A 17253-nucleotide genomic window follows, 5' to 3' on the forward strand; every position below is an offset into this window, starting at 1 on the left:
TATACATGTTCATTAATTGAATCATCATAAACCAAACTCTAATGAAAGCTCTTCTATTATCCAAATACAAAGTTCCCCCCAAAAAAATAAAATTGAAATAAAAAATAAACGCTAAGTATCATTTGCATATTTTAGCAAGCAACCATCAATCCATATATCCATGATTTCATTTCTATTACATCTACATTTTTTCAACCTCCCATGCCATCTATCGTTTATATAAAACAATCAATAGCCATAATCAAATATAACTAACCGAAAACTCATTCCAAATCAGGTGAATTTGAAATGCAAACCCATATTAAGCAGCATACATTTGTATTTGGCTTGGAAGAGGGCTTTCTGATTTGGATATGTGAGAATATGCATGCAGAAGGGTCATTTGTGTAATCAAATATTTTTTTTTTTTTTGGCAATTTCTACTGAATTACATACATAAAAAACTCAATAGGGAAAATATGCAATTAAAATTTTTTGGTTTGCGGAAGTTATGAAAAGACCATATGGTGTAACACAATTTCTATGGAAAGACAAGGGAGAAGAGAGAGAGAGAGAGAGTTAATTCCCTTTTTGGGAACAATTATGTCATTTCCATTAGAGAGAAGATTATTATTATAAATTATTTTTGAGAAAAAAACAAATGCTCCTTTTTATTTAATATCGGTGGATCTTAAATGATCTGAACATTTAAATAATAGAAAGTCAACAATCGTGCATAAGCTAGACTTGCTTATAGAGAGTCGATGTTTCAATTTCAGTTTTTAACAAAAACCCAAGACGTTTTTAAAAGGCGTTAATAAAAATGATTTTCCTTGTAGAATACAAAACAATTTTCTATCGAATTCATTGGAGCTATTTTAGAGCTATTAAACTTTCAGATAATCTCATAAATGGAAATTGAATAACTTACTTATTGTAAACTTATTTATTGTAATGTATAGCAAAAACCCTAATTTTTTCAAAATATTTCAAGTGAGTTTCGTTGTAGAACTTTAATCGAGAAGAGCTCTGGAGTAAGAAATCCAAAAAAGATATAAAAAATAAATATTCCAGATACACGCAGAGAAGGAATATGATCACCTCAAACATGTTTCAAGAGCAAAATGTTATTTTTGTATGGTGACCATGTAACATGTTTGTCACTAAAATGTTATTTTCTCGTCAAATATAACCTGCTTGCCGAAATCAGATACATGATTTCCGAGAAAATAATATGGTTGCGAAAACCATGTTACATGGTCACCACCCAAAAATAACATTTTGCTCTTAAAACATGTTTGAGGTGATCATATTCCTTCTCTGGGTGTATCAATGAGATACAATTTTGGGGACATGTCGTTAAGTTTTAGGGACAGGTATAAATTAAAAAAAAGTATTACCCCCTCATAAGATGTTTTTGGCAACCTTTATTTCCTAAACCTTTTTCATTAGCGCAAATTACATTGAAAATGCTGATTAAGGGGTAAATTTGTTCGGAATATAAATTGAGGACAACTTTGGGGACATGTATGCTACTTGCACAGGTATAATTCGTAAAATTCGAGGACATTTTCACAAATACATGATTTGTATATGCCAATGTTTCAACTATGAGATTATAAGACCATCTTTCAAACTTTGGGGACATGCATTCGGGCAGGATGCACTGATTTTGATTTTAGAAAAAAAAAAACAATTTTCTACCAAATTCATTGGACCTATTTTAGTGCTATTATACTTTCAAATAATCTCATAAAGGGAAATCGAATGAATTACAATTTTCATGGAATATGTATTGTCTCGAAGAACTTACCTAAGGTGAAGTTTGGTGCGTTTATAATTTCCAACAACTACTACTCAGTTTGAAGTCCGTAAGTCTAGGCATCTTCTCCTTTATTACAACTCTATACGTATACTGGCCTTATAAAAATTCCTCGACCTTTTTAGAGGTTTGTGCGTTTTTTTTTTCAACAAAAGAAAAAAATCAATTTCCCACAACTCTTTGGCTTCAAGTGCAACAGTTTCCAGGTTCTATTTTCAAAATTTCCTTTAATTTAAGTTTGTTTTGTTTTTATACATCATGGAAATCCTTACTTCAATTATATTTCATGGCAATTGTCAGTGCCAATGTATCATATGCAAGAGTATAACAGCCATTGAATATCTTAGAGAAACTTTTTCGTGGGTGTTAATTAAACTTTAAGATATTTTTCAGTCAAAAAGTTTGCCTTCGTCAAATATGGTGGTTTGTGGCATAATAATAATAATAGCAAAAATGATGAAGATGAGAATTTCAAAAATTTTGAATACTTCTAACTCTAACTTTGTATATTTGCTTTATAGGGGAAGAAGAAGCCTTCCTTTAATTCCATAGACTTATTCGCGATGATAGATATGTAAAGGATATTAATTGTAGTGGAAATGCTTTTGGTAGATTAGTGCAAACAGTGGATAATACGATAGATTTAAATTGAAAATTGTGAAGCTTAGATCCTATGAAGGAAACAAATTGTAGTTCCAGTATTCAAAGTCAAATTTAGGAATATAAGATTAATCAAATTATTTTCTTTAATCAGTGTTATCACTGATTTTATTATCAATTCACCAGAAATCATTGTTTCCATTGATAAATCAGTCAAGTATCCCAGTTTAACTATCACAGAAAATTTGCTTTGAAATGTTTGCATAAATATAGGCGGTATACGTGTCCACTTGGCAGGCAGGATCCTCAATAAAACATGTTGACTATTAGATGTGCTGAGAGAATCACCGCAGAGCATACAAAGGATCATAGGGTACCAGATTCGACCGAACACTCAAAAGAAATCAAATTATATTGTTTAATTCGTGTTATTGTACACGCAAAGAAAAAAAAACGTTTGGAAAACGTGTACCGAAAACGTTTTTCTTTTGTTAGAGTTTTTTGAATTGCTTCGAAAAGTATAAACTTTTATCACCAAAAAAAAAAAGTTTGTTACAAAATTTTTATTTTTTCAATAAAAAAATTTATTTTTGAACCAACAACACAGTCCATTTCGTTTATATCAAACACTGTTCTTTTCTAAATTTAGGTCTTTAATAAGACACATTTTACAGTTTATAGTAAAAATTTAATATAGTAGAATGTGATGTTGAACATTTTTTCGGAACCTTCCGACCATATCTGGAATATATATATTAAAAAAAAACTTTGGTCGAAGCAGGGATCGAACCCACGAACCTTGGCATGCAAGTCGAACGTAGCAACCACTGCTCCACGGTGCCCAACTAAATGTATTTTTCTGTTAAATAAACTTTGTTTAATCGGCTCGTGGGCGCCGCAAGCTATGCTATATAAATATAACTTATATGGGTAATTGTCTATTGATGACAATAACGGCTACATGGCTCAGTGGATAGTGTGTTGGTTTAAAAATTGCATGGTCCGCGGTTCGATTCTCCGTCCAGGCGAAAGGTAAAAAAAATTTAAACACTTATAAAATCGTATAATTTCTTCTACATTGTTTGTGTTACAGAAAAAGGTGCTAAGAACTAAAAAACTTCGTGGAAGTGAGAAAGATGTGAGGGAAAATGCAATTAGCCGGAACAAATTTTTTTTTGAGTTAGTCTTTATGAATTTTTTTTTTACATCCTGGAAAAGAATAAACGTTTATCACAAAAAGTATATACTTTTCTTCCAAATACACTTCCTTTCAACGAAAAGCAAATGAGAAACGAACTTTGTTTGTCTAGAATTTCGTTTGGGAGGAAAGAATTATTTTTTTGCGTGTACTACCAGTTTTGACACGATGACACTTTTGTGACCCTTTTTTTATTGTTCCACAAAATTTCAGGCTTTCTCCATTTTTGTGCCACCTCTCCAACTCGCTGTGCCACTTTTTAAATAATTACGAACAGTCAAAATAAATCAAATACCCCCCTTTGATCCATGTTACCGTTGTGCAACATTAGAGGAAATTTGCCATTTTTCAAGCGATAATACTTTTGTCTCCACTTTTTTATGCTGCCACAAAATTTTTAACTTTTGACATTTTTCTGCCACCTTTTTGCCTTATTGTGCAACTTTTTAAATAATTCCGAACATCCGAAATAAATCAAATTCTCTCCTTAAATTCGTCTTATAAAGGGTGATTTGTTAAGAGCTTGATAACTTTTTTTTTTTAAAAAAACGCATAAAATTTGCAAAATCTCATTGGTTCTTTATTTGAAACGTTAGATTGGTCCATGACATTTACTTTTTGAAGATAATTTCATTTAAATGTTGACCGCGGCTGCGTCTTAGGTGGTCCATTCGGAAAGTCCAATTTTGGGCAACTTTTTCGAGCATTTCGGCCGGAATAGCCCGAATTTCTTCGGAAATGTTGTCTTCCAAAGCTGGAATAGTTGCTGGCTTATTTCTGTAGACTTTAGACTTGACGTAGCCCCACAAAAAATAGTCTAAAGGCGTCAAATCGCATGATCTTGGTGGCCAACTTACCGGTCCATTTCTTGAGATGAATTGTTCTCCGAAGTTTTCCCTCAAAATGGCCATAGAATCGCGAGCTGTGTGGCATGTAGCGCCATCTTGTTGAAACCACATGTCAACCAAGTTCAGTTCTTCCATTTTTGGCAACAAAAAGTTTGTTAGCATCGAACGATAGCGATCGCCATTCACCGTAACGTTGCGTCCAACAGCATCTTTGAAAAAATACGGTCCAATGATTCCACCAGCGTACAAACCACACCAAACAGTGCATTTTTCGGGATGCATGGGCAGTTCTTGAACGGCTTCTGGTTGCTCTTCACTCCAAATGCGGCAATTTTGCTTATTTACGTAGCCATTCAACCAGAAATGAGCCTCATCGCTGAACAAAATTTGTCGATAAACACATTTCGAACCGAACACTGATTTTGGTAATAAAATTCAATGATTTGCAAGCGTTGCTCGTTAGTAAGTCTATTCATGATGAAATGTCAAAGCATACTGAGCATCTTTCTCTTTGACACCATGTCTGAAATCCCACGTGATCTGTCAAATACTAATGCATGAAAATCCTAACCTCAAAAGAATCACCCTTTAGTAGTATCACATTTTCACGACAACACTTTTCTGACACTTTTTTATTGTAGAACAATTTTTTTTTATTTTTTTTTTACATATTTGTGCCAACATTTTATCATATAGTGGTACTTTTTAAATAATTCCTTTGGTATTCAAATATTTTTGTTAAATATTGAAACGGTATCTCTTTAAAATGATGGGACATTTGTGCCGCCCATAAGTATGCACATAAAATTTTCTATAGAATGTATTTATTCTCCTAAAAAGTCAATTTTTAGGAGAAGCTCAAGAATTGAGCTTCGATACAAATTTAAATCTGTCTAACAAACAACTGCAAAATTTTATAGAAAATAATATGTAAAATATCCTTTAATTCGTATTTTTTGCTTTATAAAAATTGTGCTACTGTTTAAAAATTAGTATGCCAACTTTTATTGTGAGTGAAACGGTTTATGTCACTTTTTAGAAATTATCAACGACTTTTCGCTTTCAATGACATTTAAAGACCATTCACAGTTGACTTGGGCCAGCAATAAATTTTGGAGGCTGAGAACTTAAAGGTCGATTAGTCGAAATTGAACTCTAAAACGTTGACTTTGTCTTTTATTGAATAAAAAATTGGATAGGAAATTTCCCCAACTCATTGATAGATAAATTACCTGACATGTCTGCAGAAAATGTTAGGATCTTTTAACCAGTGGCGATAGATGCCATTCGTAATAAAAAGTGGCCCAAAAAGTGTCATTCTTTCTCGCAAATAATTAATTTTATTTATACAAGCCTTTATATATTATTGCATAATAATTTTATATATATGTAATCGAAAAAAAGTATTTTAGTCGTTGACAATCCAGTTTACCTACCATCGAAAATATTCTATGAAATATTTGCATACTTTTGGGCGCCATATGCGTCAGTTTAAATGCATCGGCGTAAGGTGAGCGTGATCTTTTATTTTTCTTTTTTCTTTTAATTATTCAAAATTATCTATCAATATAGGAAATTTGCAAGCTTTTCATGAGTTAATATAGTTCAAAGATTTACTCGGAGACGTAAGACGATTTTTTGATTCCTTAGTTTAAAGCCCATTAGTTCAGAGTGGTCAATATCAAAAATAGATAGTGTACAAATTAAAATTCGATTAGTCGAAATTGAAGGCTAAAAAACTGAATTTGACTTTTATTATACCAAAATTTGGAAATACGATGTATCTCGGGATTGAGTTAATGGAAAAAAGACATCAAATGACTCAATGCCGAGTAAAAGTTCTAATAGGTGTCATTCGTAAAAACAGGTGGCATGGTTAGGTTAGGTTAGGTGGCAGCCCGATGTATCTGGCTCACTTAGACTATTCAGTCCATTGTGATACCACATTGGTGAATGGTGAACTTCTCTCTTATCACTGAGTGCTGCCCGATTCCATGTTAAGCTCTATGACAAGGGACCTCCATTTTGTAACCGAGTCCGAACGGCGTTCCACATTGCAGTGAAACCACTTAGAGAAGCTTTGAAACCCTCAGAAATGTCACCAGCATTACTGAGGTGGGATAATCCACCGCTGAAAAACTTTTTGGTGTTCGGTCGAGGCAGGAATCGATCCCACGACCTTGTGTATGCAAGGCGGGCATGCTAACCATTGCACCACGGTGGCTCCCCGTGGTGCAGGTGGCATAAAAATGGTAATTTATTTAATGAAGTTTTTATGTATATTGTCATTGTATAATCAAATTATTAAAATCACTCCTTTAAGTTGACAATGCAGAGGAGTAACTCATAAATGACATAAAAAGATATGTCATCTTTCCGGGTTAGGGAAAAAATTAAAAAAAAAAAAACGTTAGAGTGTAAAATGTATAAACTTCAAAATGTCAAGAGGTAGCACAAAATGACAAGAGGTAGCACAATAATGTTAAATATATCATTTAGTGGCACAAAACGAAGCAAATTTATCACTAAAGTGGGTCACCGATATCAGAATTGATCTATTCCCGGGCCCATTTTTCATTTCCTAAAAAATTTTCTGATTTCTGCTTCCCTGATACCACTGTTCTCATGAATTACATGCATTTCCACAGTTTCCTCCATCTTCAGTATCTTCCTCTTAAAACTGAAATTCTTTGTATACCAATTTCATTTAAAGTTTTCCCCAATATAATCAAGCAAAATATTCTAAACATATATAAATCTTTATAAATTGCATTTTGAGTTTTAGCTTAACGCGCAGACAGACAATAAAGTCATACCTTAACACAGGAGCTAAGTAAAGTTAACAGCATCATCAGTGTCATCAAGGACGGCATCACAACTGCCATCAATGGAATAAACCACAATCTATGGCTGCAAGGCTTAATGTCACTCATACGTTTTAAGAAGAATTAGCGTAGAATGTAATTGGAAATTAACAAAGGTAGGAAAGATGCGCTTCTAAAACTTTGCAACAAACATGTCAATATTGTTTAGTTTTAGGTAATCAGGGAAATAGAAACTTGATGAAATCTAACGAAGAAGAGGTTTAGGGAAGTTAGGAGAAATATTACGAGGATAAACTTTAGCTAACTAACAAGTGAACAAAAGATACTAAGAAGTTGTGGAAATGTGGAAAGCTGTTGCTTAAGAACTGTTTCAGGAGGGAAGAATTGAGTATTCGTCTTTGTTCCATTAGGGATTCAAGTATGCCAAATTAGGGAAATGAAATCAGATTTAGATGAATGAATGGTGCTGACCCACAAAGACTTATGCCTTCCACAAATTATTTCACTACCAGAAATTTGAGAATATCAACCACCAAATCCTCAGCCACGCTATTCACTATATGAACATAAAAATTTTAATGTCAGACAGTTGAATGTGAGTGTCGATGGCAGAGCAATTCCGATAAAAAAACTACCCCAAGATTCTATGATTCATATTAGACAGCATTTTTAAGTAGTCTGCACGTGGTAGAAGTCAGTCTCCTGCTGGCGGCACTTGGGTGCGGAACAAGAAACCTTGTGACTACCTTAAGGCAATAGGCCGATCAGGCGCAAACAATGCATATCCACTGGAGACATCTCATGCCAGTGGCACGCATAGTATAAACTGTCCTTACAGTTGCGCGTAGAAATGTTCACAGTACTCCCCTTGATCATCTTTATGGGGAGATGAAGATCCTCTCCGTGCTTACTCCTGGGTTGTTGTCGCAGTTACTAGGAATGAAGCTTTGATCTTCACTTTCTAGAGAGAGAGAGAGATCCAGCATTACGAAGTAGAGCCTCTAGAGCAGGCAGGGCTAGACAGGATTCATGAAGATACTGTATCTGAAGCGGTGAGAAGCTATCCAGTTAATTTGTTGGACCACCGCCCTTAGCATTTTGACTACCCATAAGGCAATAAGCCTATCAGTCAACTATGCACAGTCACTGTGGACATTTCCGGCAAGTGGCACGCATAGAATAAATATACAGACCTGTGAGAACGCTGACCTTAAAATTGCGAGATAGTGTATCTGCAGTACTCTCCTGGAGCGTCGTAATGGGGAGACAAAGATTCTCTCCGTGCTTACTGATAAGTGCATGTTGTCAAGGCAGTATCACCTGGTTTGTTAACGCAGTTACCATCGAAATCACCATCTTGTGGATAGACAACCATCACACAGGAATGAAGGTTTGATCTTACGAAGGAGAGCCTCTAGAGCAGGTAGGTCTGAACAGATTCATGAAGATACTGTAGTGTAGTAGAGAAGCCATCAGGTTAATTTTGTGCTCAGAGTTCGACCACCGCCAGTAGAACCAGAGGAAAAAAACATCCCACTGGAAACCCCGGGTAGTTTTCGTTCAACTAAGATCAGCCGCCTTCTACGTGATTGATGGCAGAATAATTGACGTGTGTATCATCTATACTGAAAAGTCCACATGATTCGCGTCCGCTTGCCCAGCAAAATCCACCCGATTACCAACCGGATCAATTTGGACGCATCCCACCTCAGCCACAAATTCCTAGATCGGGATGCATGCCGATAATAGGACTTATAACAAAAGTTTTGTAAGGTTTTATGAGTTTCTTCTCCAAGGCTATCTTTAGCTTACAAATACTAACCCTTGCAACTAATGCCTTGAATGATACGCACTTTCTAACCCTACTCTTAGCCCTAAACTTGATCACTTATGTCTACAAATTTTAAATATCAGAAAACGATCTTTACTCACTCGGTGAATCCATAAGCAGATCATGAGCTCCAATTGATCCCTCGGTACCATTGGGTGACATTGATGGCGGTGGTGGTAATTCACCCATATGATCACGTTCTCTATCTCGTTCTCGTTCTCTTTCACGCTCTCTTTCTATTTGCTGTTGTAATACAGCACTTGTGGTTGGACTCATTTTCATGGGATGCATTGAATGATGTGAACTATGATGATGCATCGATGAGGAGGGATTTGTTATAGATGCACTTGGTCCCGCAGGTGAGGTGGGTGAGCCTGTCAGATTGGCAGTTGGTGGACCATGAGATTTTGTTATGGTCAATTCACCATTGGATGAGGAAAGTCTATCAAAAGGAAGATAAATGGAAAAAGCGGTTAGATGCGATCCTGCTTGTTACTGAGAATGCTTCCTTACCTATTCATGCTATTAAGTACATTAGCCGTTGATGTTGCTGTATTCGAGGATGAGGAGGCTGACAGCATACCCACACCATTACCCATATAATCTCGTTCGTGTGGTGAATCCAGGGAAATTGAAGGATGAGGAGTTTGTCGTCCCATAGAATGATGCGATAGAAGTGGTGAATGTGCACGGAATATTTGGTTACTGGATGATGAGCCCACAGGTGAAGAATAGCCTCTTTCGTTGCAGTTATTCGAGGAGGTGGAAGCAGCCTGGCTGGCTGCCGAAACCTCTTTGGCCAAGGCAGCAGCCGCTGCGGCCGCGGCAGCAGCAGCACTTCTGGCATTTAAGGTGGCAGGTGAAGCAGCTCGTATTCGTTCTCTCTCCCTATCGCGTTCTCTTTCTCTAAATCCTTCTCGCTCACGCTCTCGTTTCTCCTCACGTTCTCTCTCCCGCTCCCTTTCACGTTCGTGATCTCTTTCTCTATCTCTTTCACGTTCACGTTCTCGCTCTCGATCACGTTCCCTCTCACGCTCCTTCTCTCTCTCACTGCTGAGATGACTTAAGTTAATGCCTCCACTTATTGTACTACTACTACTTGGCCGAGAGGGAGAAAGTTTTAACGCATGCTGTTCACGTGCCTCTCGTTCTCTTTGGACCATACTACTGGAAGTACTGGATGAAGGATGTGGCGAAGCCGAGGAATTGCCCAAACGATGGTGACCACCATATTGATGGCCCAAATCATCAGAACCCATATGAACTTTTGGCTTGCATTCGAGTTTGGGCGAAGCCAGCCCTTCGGCATGCCTTAAAGCCTGCGTATGATGATGTAAGGCTGCCGCCGCTGCAGCCGCATGATGATGGGGATGTAGATGAGGTTGTGTCTCGGGTTTGATATGCAACTGCGATTGAAGATGGAAAGCTGCAGCTGCTGCTGCTGCCGCTGCTGCAGCAGCTTTTGTACTATTTGAGGGCGAAGAAGGCGGGGATCTTTCATTGGACGATCGTAAATGCAAGTCATGATGATGACCAAGCTGTTGTTGTTGTTGCTGTTGAGCCTGAGCCTGGTGTTGTTGCTGTTGCTGCTGCTGATGATGATGATTGGCTGCGGCTGCTGCAAACAATTCTGGATGTAAAGCCGCCAATAGCTGCTGAACTCCATTGGAAAAGAGATTAGGTTTGAGTAAATTCGTTGGTGCTTGGGCAAGTTGAGGCAAGGTGGGCGGTTGATGTAAGGCAGCCAAAGAGGCTGACAAATGAGGTGTAGCTGCCCCCAATAACGGAGGCGGTTGTGGTGCCTGCGGTTGCTGGGGAGGGAAGCCGGCAAAAGCTCCAAAGTTCGATAGGAATTGTTCGTTGGTATTGACTTGGGGACTCACCGGTATTGTGAGAATGGTTTGGACAGCAATTCCTAGAGAAACGAAAGAGATAGAGAGAAAAAGTTAAGCTAAAGAAATACCAGCAATCGACTCATACTCACCTTGTGCCGTGGGTATAAGCAGCTGGGCTCCCTGCACCCCTTGTACAAGTTGTCCTGAGGCCAATATCAGCTGTGGCATTTGTGAACTGGCTGGTGGAGCTTGCAATTGGGGTGGTGGTGAGGCAGTGGCCGCTGTCCCTTGAGCTGCTGCAGCTGCCGCCGCATTACTCAAGGCATTCACCAATGCATTTTGTGTTGAAGCCGTTGATTGTCCACTTCCTCCTCCACCCCCACTCGACATACTACTCGCTCCATGATTGGGTGAAGAGGAGCTATGATTATTTTGATTATCGCCACCACCACCACCGTTACTACCTCCTCCACTTCCTCCACCATTACTATTACTGCCAGCACTCTCTGTGGCTATGTGGCCCATAACTTTGTGTGAATTAAGCAATTCCGAAGCCATACTTGTGGGTATGTGGCCACCACTATTGGCCACACTTAAATTGAGGGGTGAATTTAATGCGGCCGCTGCTGCTGTGGCCTGTATACCCGCCGCCAATCCTTGTAGGCTGGCCAAAGCTGCAGCAGTGCCTCCTATGCTTTGTTCTTGTTGGAATGTTGAGAGACTTTGTAATTTTTGTAAATTTAACATTTCTTGCACTAGAATGGAATAGGGGGAAGAAACTATAAAAATTTTCTGGTGAAAAAGCTGGCATGTGGTGGATGGTGTAGGTGTATGTGTATGTGTGTGTGCGTGAATGAGAGGATTGTTAGTGAACTAAGGAATGATGATTTGCTTGAGTATTAGTATAATGTCCCATATAAGTAAATGTTTAGAGTGAGACTAGCATGGAAAGGTCAAAGGTATTATTAGGTTTCCATTTCAGCAAGGGTTTTTCTGTGAGAGAACAAATGAGGTTTCCTTTTGTCCAGATTATGTAAATTGTAGTGATAATTGGTGTAGACGAAAAAAAGCAATCAAAATGTATTCAACAAAGTTTTTGTGTGATTTTTTAGGGTTTTGTTAAATAATAATAAATTAATTTTTGTTATTGGTGAAATTGTTTTTGGAAAATAGTTTGGAGGATTATATCTCCAAATCACTTGGACAAGCATTGAAATGTTATTTTTAATTTAATTTTTAACATTTTTTATCTCTTGTAGTATTTACCAAGACAAAATTTAAGGAGATTATCAAAAATTAGAATTGTCAGGCCGACTCCAAAGGAATAATGTTGGCGATTGTAACATAAAAGTAACGAATTCCAACTACACTACACGTAACGTGAGGGACTCTCTGCACTTTATTTAAAACTCCTCGTGACCAACAGCAACAGCCATTATTTCGAAAAATTGTTATATTTGAGCCACCGAGGTGCAATGGTTAGCATGCTCGCCTTGCATACACAAGGTCGTGGGTTCGATTCCTGCTTCGACCGAACACCAAAAAGTTTTTCAGCGGTGGATTATACCACCTCAGTAATGCTGGTGACATTTATGAAAGTTTTTCAAAACTTCTGTAAGTGGTTTCACTGCAATGTGGAACGCCGTTCGGACTCAGCTATAAAAAGGAGGTCCCTTGTCATTGACCTTAACATGGAATCGGGCAGCACTCAGTGATAAGAGAGAAGTTCACCAATGTGGTATCACAATGGACTGAATAGTCTAAGTGAGCCTGATACATCGGGCTGCCACCTAACCTAACCTAACCTATATTTGATATTTATATTCTTTTGTACGGGTGTCAAAGTTTTATTTCTTTTGAAAATTTTGTCAAAATTTTATTTCTATAGAAGATTTTGTTAAAATTTTACATCTATGGAAAAGTTTGTCAAAATTTTATTTCTACAGAAAATTTTGTTAAAATTTTATTTCTATAGTTATGTTTGTCCAAATTTTATTTCTATAGAAAATTTTGTCAAAAATTTATTTCTATAGAAAATTTTGTCAAAAATTTATTTCTATAGAAAATTTTGTCAAAATTTAAATTTCTATAGAAAATTTTGTCAAAATTTTATTTCTATAGAAAATTTTGTCAAAATTTTATTTCTATAGAAAATTTTGTCAAAATTTTATTTTTATAGAAAATTTTGCCAAAACTTTATTTCTACAGAAAATTTTGTCAAAAATCTTTATCTATAGAAAATTTTGTCAAAATTTTATTCTTACAGATAATTTTGTCAAAATTTTATTTCTCTAGAAAATTTTGTCAAAATTTTATTTTTATAGAAAATTTTGCCAAAACTTTATTTTTACAGAAAATTTTGTCAAAAATTTTTATCTATAGAAAATGTTGTCAATTTTTTTATCTATAGAAAACTTTGTCAAAATTTTGTATCTATAGAAAATTTTGTCCAAATTTTATTTCTGTAGAAATTTTTGTCAATATTTTATTTTTATAAAAAATTTTGTCAAAATTTTATTCCGACAGAAAATTTTGTCAAAATTTTATTCCGATAGAAAATTTTGTCAAAATTTTATTCCGATAGAAAATTTTGTCAAATTTTTTTTTTATAAAAAATTTTGTCAACATTTTATTTCTGTAGAAAATTTTGTCAAAATTTTATTTCTATAGAAAATTTTGTCAAAATTTTTTATCTTTAGAAAATTTTGTCAAAATTTTATTTCTATAGAAAATTTTGTCAAAATTTTATTTTCTATAGAAAATTTTGTCAAAATTTTATTCCTATAGATAATTTTGTCAAAATTTTATTTCTATAGAAAATTTTGTAAACATTTTTTATCTATAGAAAATTTTGTCAAAATTTTATTTCCATAGAAAATTTTGTAAACATTTTATTTCTATAGAAAATTTTGTCAAAATTTTATTTCCATAGAAAATTTTGCCAAAACTTTACTTCTACAGAAAATTTTGTCAAATTTTTTTATCTATAGAAAATTTTGTCAACATTTTATATCTATAGAAAATTTTGTCAAAATTTTGTATCTATAGAAAATGTTGTCCAAATTTTATTTATATAGAAATTTTTGTCAAAATTTTATTTCTGTAGAAAATTTTGTCAAAATTTTATCTCTACAGAAAATTTTGTCAAAATTTTATTTTTATTTATTTTATTGTTGGTTTGTACTTCAATCATATTGTTTTGATCTCAGCTTTAAAATCATTGTGTTGACTAAACTACAAGAGTAGCTTAACCAACAACAAAATTTTTGTTTCTATAGAAAATTTTTGTCAATATTTTATTTCTATAGAAAATTTTGTCAAAATTTTTTATCTATAGAAAATTTTGTCAAAATTTTTTATCTTTAGAAAATTTTGTCAAAATTTTGTCAAAATTTTGTTTCTATAGAAAATTTTGTCAAAATTTTATTTCTATAGAAAAGTTTGTCAAAATTTTGTATCTATAGACAATTTTGTCCAAATTTTATTTCTATAGAAAATGTTGTCAAAATTTTTTATCTATAGAAAATTTTGTTATATTTCATGTTAGCCTGATAATGAAACAGGCAATTGACGTCCAAATGCATTATATCTAATTATACAATTATTTTTCAAGCTTTATGGACAGATATAGATTAAGGAACATGGTTAATAGAGCCATTGAAAAGAAAACGCCAGATACCAATCTATACACGCCTGGACTGTACATGTTTCGGTTCGGGCGAATGAACCTTTCCACAGCCTTTAGTATAGATCTGGCTGGGAGAGATAACTCAATTTTGGGCCCTTTATGTTAACTCCTTATGGAGAAAACATTTGTGAAATTTCCTCTTACAAATTGAATCATCTTTTCTCCCACTGTACATCATCTTTTCATATAACTTACAAGTCCCTTAATCTTATTTTTATTTCGTTTTGTTACATAGTAATGCAACAATACGAAATTTATTTTTAGAAAGCTAATTTGTTAGAATTCACCTAAGTGGTGAATTTTTTTAAAATTTTGTTAAAATTTTATTCCTACAGAAAATTTCGTCAATTTTTTTTTTCTATAGAAAATTTTGTCAAAATTTTTTATCTATAGAAAATTTTGTTAAAATTTTATTCCTATAGAAAATTTTGTCAAAATTTTATTTCTATAGAAAATTTTGTCAAAATTTTAATTTATATAAAAAATTTTGTCAAAATTTTATCACTATAGAAAATGTTGTCAAATTTTTATTTCTACAAAAGATTTTGCCAAAATTTTATTCCGATAGAAAATTTTGTCAAAATTTTATCAGTATAGAAAAATTTTGTCAAAATTTTATTTCTATAGAAAATTTTGTCAAAATTTGTTATCTATAGAAAATTTTGTCAAGATTTTATTTCTAGAGAAAATTTTGTCAAAATTTTATTTCTTTAGCAAATTTTGTCAAGATTTGATTTCTATAGAAAATTTTGTCAAAATTTTATTTCTAGAGAAAATTTTGCCGAAATTTTATTTCTTTAGCAAATTTTTGTCAAAATTTTATTTCTATAAAAAATTTTGTCACAAATTTTTTTATCTATAAAAAATGTTATTTCTATAGAATTTTGGTAGAATTCTGCCAGTGGTGGATATCATATTGCTGTTTTTTCGTATAACCATGGGATTTTTAATGAAATAATTGTGGATGTTATTGAAAACTATATGCACCATAGTTTACAAAGTTTATCCTTCACCAATATGTGTATCCTCTTGTTTGGTTTTTTGTATACATGTGTATTATTCATCTACGTATTAATATATCAAAAATTGGATATCGATATGTACTCACTAGTTCCATTTAGATGAGCTTGGGCCGCCGCTGCTGCAGCTGCTAAAGCCTTAGCTTGTTCTGAAGACTGATGCTGGTGCTGCTGCGGCTGAAGGTGATGGTGGTCAGAGAGATCACCATCAACATCGGTCATAACATGATCCTCCAGATGATCATTTCGTCTACTATTATGCAATAAAACATCACCATCATGTTGCTGGATATCTTCATCATATTCTTCCTCTTCTTCTTTGGCACGTTGCAGATGATGGTGATGATGCTGCTGCTGGTGATGATGATGATGCAGATGTGGATCCACATCAATTTGCATATGTTCCGGTGAGGCAGCCGGTGATGATGATAGATGTAAATCATTGGAATTTTGTAAATGTTGATGATGAGGTATTGGTGATTTGTCTAAATTATTATTGCTGGTATTACTATTATTGTTATTTTGTGAGGCCAATGAGGCGGCTTTAGCTAAATTCTTATAAAATTCCAATTCTTTAAGATGATCCTTATCATCGGCTCCATTAAAATGCATTGGTAGATCACCAATGCTATTCCCCACCGGTGAGATGAGTTTTTGTGGAGCTATGTCTTTATCAAAATCCTGGAAAAAAAAGATGACAACAAAACAAATCAGTTAAATTAATTTTAACATTTATAAATATAAAATAAATATGTATTTGTTAAAATAAAAATTAATTTTAATATTTTTAAATATGTACATATAAATAAATTTAGCTCTAGAAAATTCTGTAAATTTTTTTTTTATTGCAAATTTAATTAAAATAATATGTCATTGTTTACATGCAACAAGTTCCCTTAAATTGTTGCTTGACACAGCCTCCCCTTCTATTACATTGTTATCAAACATCATTGCTATCATCGACAGTATTTGTTTTTAATGAAATGAAAACAAAAAAAAAAAAAACAATACTTCACATACTTAACAATTATTTGTATTTTGCATATATTACACATTAAGTCTCCATGAAGTTCTATAATCACATTATCCAGCATACGTTCGCATATGAATTGAAAAGTGTCATTATTGCCACTACAAGTATGATTATTATTATTATTATTATTAAATAATTGTCACTTATAAATATGAGCTCAGCATCATCAAACAAATGGTGAAGCTAGTCTGTGTGATGGTGGTTGTGGCAGTTGTAGGATTTTGTACAACCCAGCAAACATTTTCATTAATAGCAAAAAAAAAAAGATGATTTAAAGTGGAATAACACAAATAACATAATGAGAATCGGTGGAAACAGTGGTCTGCAACCAACGGAAATGGCTAGAAGCAATAGGGATTTTATCCGATTCAAAAAGTCGAATTTTCAAAATTGAAAATGTCGACTATTTCGAATTTTTGATTTCTTCGACTTCTTGAGAAAGCCGACATTGGTGTTGGAGTCGTGTTTTCATATATAAAATTGTCGACTTTTCGATTTTTTGAGTTCTGCGACTTATAGAGAATTGGAAAAACATTTTTAGAGTCGAGTTTTTAACTCTAAAAATTTGAAAAACT

At 34.2% G+C, this 17253-nt stretch overlaps 1 protein-coding gene across 4 annotated transcripts in view; it reads right to left on the reverse strand.

Moving 5' to 3' along the window:
* pdm3 (POU-domain protein pdm3) overlaps window positions 1–17253 on the reverse strand; it is a 437278-nt gene that overhangs the window by 27157 nt on the left and 392868 nt on the right. For all 4 annotated transcript variants that reach the window (XM_075309728.1, XM_075309727.1, XM_075309726.1 and 1 more), the window contains exons 5-8: window positions 15735–16326; window positions 11088–11693; window positions 9617–11018; window positions 9205–9545 (exon numbers count right to left, since the gene is read on the reverse strand). In XM_075309728.1, the coding sequence (XP_075165843.1) occupies window positions 9205–9545; window positions 9617–11018; window positions 11088–11693; window positions 15735–16326 (2941 nt within the window). The remainder of the gene's footprint in view (window positions 1–9204; window positions 9546–9616; window positions 11019–11087; window positions 11694–15734; window positions 16327–17253) is intronic.

This window comes from Haematobia irritans, chromosome 5, assembly GCF_050003625.1.
Source record: "Haematobia irritans isolate KBUSLIRL chromosome 5, ASM5000362v1, whole genome shotgun sequence".
NCBI lineage: Eukaryota > Metazoa > Arthropoda > Insecta > Diptera > Muscidae > Haematobia > Haematobia irritans.